Here is a 7,139-nt window from a genome sequence, read left to right as displayed (position 1 = left end):
AAAAACAGTCTGAATGAATTAAAAAAGGCATCAGGACCAAAATGATATAGCACAGGTTTTGGAATTATTAGACAGAGTATTTAAAAAAAATGTGACTGATATGTTAAGAGCTCTAATGTAAAAAGTAGATAACATACCAGAAGAGAATGATAATGTAAGCCGATAGAGGGAAACTCTAGGAAGAAACCAAGATTATGTTAGAACCAAAAACATTGGAACATAAGTGAAGAACACTTTTGATGGACTCATCAGTAGACTGGACACGACTGAAGGAAGAATGAATGAGCTTAAAAATATGTCAGTAGGAACTTACCAAACTGAAATGCAAAGAGGAAAAAAGAATGAAAACTGCAGAAGATCCAAAAACCATGGGACAATTTCAAATAATGTTACATATGCGTTACAGGAGTACGTGAAGAAAAGGGGGAATGGTGCAGAAGAAAATTTTAAAGTAAAAAGGGACAAAGGTTTTCCAAAATTAATGACAGAAATGAAATCAAAGATCCGTAAACTCAGGGAATGCCAAGCAGGATAAATAATTGAAAAAACTATACCTACACCTAGACATATCACATTTAAACTGCAGAAATACAAAAATAAAAAGAAATTATCTAAAGCATGCAAAGAAAAATAAGACCTTACCTAGAGAGGAACAAGAATAAGAATTATATTGAACTTTTTGTCAGAAACCAAGCAATCAAGACAAAGTGAAGTAATTAAAATGTTTTTTATAAAGCACACCTTGAATTTTATATTTAAATAAATTGTTCCTCCAAAGTGAAGGAGAATTAAAGACTTTTGAGACAAAAGCTGACAAATGCAATCAACAATAGACCTCCCTTGTGAGGCATGTTTAAGGAACTTTTTGTTTAAGAGACAAGGAAAATAATACGGGCCAGTAACTTAGATCTGTACTAAGAAAGGAGGAACATTGAAGAAAGAATAAATGAAAGTAAAATAAAATATTTTATTTCTCTTACTCCTCAATGATATAATAGAAAATTGTTGAAATTAATAGTAGTAACGATTTAATGGGTGAGGATATCATATGTCATGGTGAATTTTAAGTGTCAATTTGACTGGATTAAGGATACCAGATGGGTGGTAAGGCATTATTTCTGGGTGTGTCTCTGAGGGTATTCCTAGGACAAATTGGTATTTAAATCAATGTACTAAGTAATATTAATTGAATCACTTAATATTTTCAGATTGTAGTTGACCATGGATAACTGAAACTGTGGAAAGAGAAACCACAGATAAGGGGAGACACTACTTTACTGCCATAGAGGGAGGGGGAAATATTGCAATAGGGAAAATGCAGAGACTGTGGATCTGCAGGCATCTTAAGGCTTTTATACACAAGAGTAAACAAGGCTAGCGACATTTTGTGTTGGCATTTCTGTATATGTATCTACATTTGGCAGATTTTTTGCAATACCAAAGTATTTAAATTTCTTAAAATAGTTATCCATTTCCACCACTGCCTTTTAACTTAATATATTTTTTTCAGAAAAGCTTATACCATTAAAATTTTTGTTATTAATTTGACATACTTTAACATCTTAAAATTTTGAAATTTTAGTATTTTAGATGTTTTTCCAGAATTGTAAGGTTTATAAATATTTTCATGAAAAATATATTTATTTCAGTGCAAGTTAACCTTTTTGTTTTCTTTAACACAGAATTGTCCGTGAGGGTACAGACGAGGAGTTTTTTTTTTTTTTTCCTTTTTGTCTTTTTTACTGACCGGTAATGGGATCACAACCCTCGGTGTTGCGCCCGCACCGAGCTCAGCCAGTGAGCGGGAACCGGTCTCCACATGGGATCTGAACCCTCGGCGGGAGCACCGCCGCGCTCCCAAGCGGCGCACTCTCCAGTGCGCCACCGGGCCGGCCTGAACGAGAAGTTTTTTTGCTGATTTTGTTCCCGCTTCTATTTTTAGTGCCTAAAACAGTACCTGCCCTAAAGAAAGTACACAATACATATTTATGAAGTGAATCAATAAATAAATTATTTAAATATTTGGGATTAGAAAAACAATGGTGACCATTACTTATTCTTTTGCTGGAAAAGTAAAAATCTATTAACCTATGTTTTTCTCCTTCAATATTTTTAATTTGGAGATACACGTACTTCTGTTTTATTTTGTTGTATTTTATTTTTTAGTATTCCTAATTTGAAAATGAAGTCAGGATTTAAATTTTAGAAGGCTATTGAGAGGTTTGTGGGGAAGATGTCACTAGACTAGGTTGAACGAGAGTGTGTTAAAAAGGTTAACCTGACTAGGGAGTTTGGGAAGTTCATATGTTTATTGGACTTCACATTCTCTTATTTTTTGGAAAACATTAAAATTCTTTTGATTGAGTCATTGAAGGCTTGTTTGACTTGCTTGTTCCTCAGTGTGTAAATGAAGGGGTTCAGCATGGGAGCGAAGGAAGTAGTGAGGACTGTCACTCCCTTGTTAATGGACACCTCTTCCTTCGCTGAAGGCTTGATGTAGATGAAAATGCAGCTGCCATAGGTGATGGAAACCACAATCATGTGGGAAGAACAAGTGGAAAAGGCTTTTTTCTTTTGCTGGGAGGAAGGGAATCCTAAAATTGTTTTGATGATATAAATGTAGGACAGAACTACACACGTCAATGTCACAATGAGTGTCAGCACAGCACAGATGATAACAGTCTGTTCCATGAACCAAGTATTTGAACAAGAGATCTTCAGGAGGGGAGATGCATCACAGATAAAATGATCAATGATATCAGAATCACAAAATTCCAGATTTAGGCCCAGGCTAAGTGGTGGGATTATAATAAACAGGCCAGCTACCCAACAACAAAAGACAAGTCTCCTGCAGACTCTGCTGTTCATGATGGTCACATAATGCAGGGGTCTGCAGATAGCCACGTAGCGGTCATAGGACATGGAGGCCAGGAGAAAAAATTCAGTTACACCAAAGAGATCAGTAAAAAATACTTGGCTGGCACAGGCATTATAAGTAATCATCTTATCACCTGTTGCTATGTTATACAAGTATCTGGGAATACATGCAGATGTGAATGAGATCTCCAAGAAAGCGAAATTTTGTAGGAAATAGTACATAGCTGTTTTCAGGTGAGAATCCATTAAGATGAGAGAGATGATAGTCAGGTTCCCAGTTATGCTCAGCATGTAGGTGAGAAGGAGAAAAATAAAAATCAGAACCTGCAGCTGTTGGTCGTCTGTCAGTCCCAGGAGAATGAATGTTGTTACTGTGTGGTTCCTCATTGCTAATTTCTGACTTCTGTTAGATCTGCATGCAACATTCAGAGACATTCAGTATATATTATTTTAGCAGTATTAAATCAAACACATTCAGGTTTTTCTTATACATTATGATTTTTTAAATTTTACACAATTTTTTTCCTGAGTCTACTCATTTATTTTCTTCTTTTTACATGAAATTTTAGTGTCCTAAAGATCTTCCTGCTTCTAGAAACATGTGGCATGCAACTTTGGACAAACACAGGACTCTATTTGGTTAAAAATGTTTGTCATTTTCGCACCATACCTTATAGATAAAATGTTCAGATTCTGATCATGGAACAGAATTTACCATGGTTATGGTTCAAATGTCAAAACTGAAAGAAATGCCACCTCATCAGAGAGGTCTTTCTAGACCGCCCATCTAAAACAGGTACCCTCCCATATCATTCTCTCTCTCTCTCTTTCAAAAAAATGTACACAAATTTTATTTACCATTTAAGGAAAATGAAATTAGGCACTGTATCAAGGGATGCAAAGGTAAGCAAACTGAAAATAAGATGATATAGTGCCGGGGACTGGGAAAACTGGGGCAGCCAGCTCTGTCTCAAGAGAACAGCATGAAATTTTACACTTTAAATTCACACTCTACAAAAGGATTACTTTCAGCTCCTATGGGCCTGTCATTTCATGGGGAGCAAAGTGTCCTTTGACTTTCTAAAATTCTCTGATGCATTTGTTTGACATGTTGTTCCTTCCTAAAGTGCTAATATGTCAGGCAACTTGAGTTCACTATGCACACACTGTAGTCACTTGAAGTCTCTGTTCTAGCTCTATGATTAAAAAATTTTATTTTCTGCTTTTGTTTATTGCACATGCATGTTTTCTCCCCTGAACACCTCTAAACTTTAGCATGCATACGTGCACACACATACACACACGCACATACACACAACTTCCCTGGCTTCCCTCCTGACACTGCCTCCTTTTTAGGTTTTTGTGCCCCTAGGTATTCACATATAATCCACAGTGGTGCATAATACAGAACGTTTTAATGCACAATTTAGTTATACTTATACATAGTATATTATGTTTTCATGAAATGCTCTAGTTTTTGTGCCCCTAGGTATTCACATATAATCCACAGTGGTGCATAATACAGAATGTTTTAATGCACAATTTAGTTATACTTATACATAGTATATTATGTTTTCATGAAATGCTCTAATAAACTTCAAAGATACTCCCGATGCTATGTTTCTCTGGCCCTTCTATTTGTTAGTTTTTTTCTTCCAGCACATGCTATTTCAATTTACTTTTTGGCTTATATAGAACAATCTTAACCTAGAGACTAAACATTAAAAAAAAAGAACATGGAAAATGATTTAAGACATAAAATAAGAATTACGACATAACCAAGGACATTTAGACAAGCACGCATCATTCATCAAATTTGGAAGGGCAGTTGCATATTCGGTTAGATACATGGCTCTTCTAGTTGTTATGAGGTCATGAGAGCCTCAGTTTGAAATGTTTTTGTTTTTATGTCACTGAAAAAAATTACCAAATCTGTTAATGCTTTCTTTATCCCTTTTCACTTCTCACCAGACTCATATCCCCTCTGTATTTTTATCAATTCCTATGTTTGGAAATATTATCTTTCAGATGCTCATTACTAAATCTGCCTCTTTATTTTGCAATGGCTCTTCATAATTCTCAGATGCAGCTTGACATTTCTATTTCAGCATTTCACATGAACTTCAAATTCACCTCACGAGTAAAACTCACCACGTTCCACATCTCTCATGGAGATGTTTCTTCTCTTAATATGTTTCTTTCGATAAAAATAATAGACTACATTTATTGAGCATATTCCATGTGACAAGTATTTTAGTAAACGCTTTCCACATGACGTCTGTTTTCTGTTCTCATCTCACCTGGATAACTTCTATTTTTCCTTAGTTTTCAACTTCAGTTTTAAGCCTTTTGGAAAGTTTCCTGCAGATCTGATGACTATGCCACCTGTAATCCCCATCACCATACTTGCATAGGTAACGATGCTTGCTACCATATTGACATTTAGGAAAAAATACTCATTTGTGGGAATCATGAGATTTTGTCTTTTTCACCATAATAGCCCATTGCAAGTAACATAGTCTCAGGTACATTTTTAAATGTCCAACAAATGTTTCTAAGAGCATTTATTTATAGCGTTTTTATCAATCAGGCAACTACAAAGCTATTTTTTTTCTATTTGAACTCCTAATTCAAAGTGCTTTGATATTAACTTTGTTTAATTTTTTTTATGCCATTGAACCTGTTGAATCTTTTTTCTTTTGCTTTTAGAAAGGATCAACTGTTCTGCTATTGTTTATTAACTTTGAGGCTGATAACAGAGAAACTGCCTTCTTTTAGTCAGATCTTCTGGTATAATTCCTTCCTCCAACCTCCCTGTAATCTCTCAGGCAATCCAGGCATCACATCATTGAGTAGACATACTTAGCCCTATCACCACTGGACATCATTCAATGCTGCAAAATGATCTTTTTCTTTCCTTCTAAGGAATTACAAAGTATAATAAAAGAAGATTTAAAAAATGACTCATGGTGAAATGAGACTAATGTTTTTTGTTTATTCTACTTTTAAAATATATGTTTGAAATGAGGACAGGATCTCTAATGAAATGACAACTTCAGCCAATTTGTCATTCTTTTGGGGGATTGTGGGGTATGCTTACATAATTATCTCATATATATCTTAGTTTTTTATGTGAGGTTGAAAATAAAGGTAATATATTTCTGGATAACTATCGAATTTTAACATTAAATGCCAACATATTTTTGCATATAAGAACCTCCCAGAAAATAATATTTATATATCCAAAAGAAATCATATTGTGAAAATGAAAAAATGGACATTTTACCAAATATAGAAGTTATCACTCAAATTTCTGATTTTTAAGAGCTTAGGTAAATCATGCTTTTTTTCCCAGAGCATAATAAATCTCAGATCACACAAAAGTAAATATAAATAAAAGGAGAAACTTTATGTCACTTACTATTATGACTGTCAATCATAGTTTCTATTGAAATGCAGAAAGTCTTAAAACTCCTAAATTGAAAGCGGTAATTAATATGAAGATTTTTTTATAAACTTCTGGTCCCCTTTGCTTATGAATCTACTGTCACATTCATGACAACCCTAGGATGCACAGACCTTTCCGAAGTATCCATCTTTAACCAAATACTTGGATTGTCGTGTTGCATTATGATAACTCCCTCAAAAATACATTATAATGTAAAGGCTGTGGAACATCAAGAATTTTCTCCAGTTTCAGAATAGTTGCTACTCTGACGTCTCAGGGCAGAAAGCACATTTGCTATATCCAGCTTAACATTTGCTTTATTTGATAAAAATACAACTAAATGAATAAACAGAGTCCCTAGTGACCCACAAACAAAGTCAGTATGGAATCTTCTGAGTAATAAAATTTGCAGTTAAGAAAAGTATGCTAATTATGGTTTCTCTGGAGACAGTGTCCTTGGAGACAGGGAGGATGCAGCAGCAGATAAAGGCCAGTAGGACAACAGAAGAATCTGATTTTAACATAAAAAACAACTTTAGATTCTTTTCAATGTCACAACACATAAACCGAGATCCAGTGTATGGGAGGATCATAAAGAAACCACATTTATTTGTTTGTTACACGAATTACTTGTCATATTTTGGAAATTTTAATTAGACAAGCAAAATAGGAAAATATGTAAAAACACATAATCCATGCCGCATGCATTACAGTGTATACACTTTCGGACTTTTTCTATAAACATATCAATATATTTATAAGTACTATTTAAAAATAAACATTAATAGCATCATCTATATAGTTGGATATATAG

General features: G+C 34.3%; 1 protein-coding gene across 1 annotated transcript; it reads right to left on the bottom strand.

Moving 5' to 3' along the window:
• Window positions 1-2,328: 2,328 nt before the first annotated feature.
• On the bottom strand, window positions 2,329-3,264 carry LOC103604188 (olfactory receptor 6C2-like). The gene has a single exon (XM_008588769.1). It carries the CDS (start codon window positions 3,262-3,264, stop codon window positions 2,329-2,331), a length of 936 nt encoding a protein of 311 aa, XP_008586991.1.
• Between the last annotated feature and the right edge of the window lie 3,875 nt (window positions 3,265-7,139).

This window comes from Galeopterus variegatus, unplaced genomic scaffold (genome assembly GCF_000696425.1).
Source record: "Galeopterus variegatus unplaced genomic scaffold, G_variegatus-3.0.2 Scaffold5025, whole genome shotgun sequence".
NCBI lineage: Eukaryota > Metazoa > Chordata > Mammalia > Dermoptera > Cynocephalidae > Galeopterus > Galeopterus variegatus.
The sequence above is the reverse complement of the archived record's forward strand: the minus strand, read 5'-3'. Positions and strand labels throughout refer to the sequence as shown.

Bases quoted from the DNA above. Each gene is read 5' to 3' on its own strand.
- LOC103604188 (XM_008588769.1), bottom strand. From the start codon at position 3,264: ATGAGGAACCACACAGTAACAACATTCATTCTCCTGGGACTGACAGAC.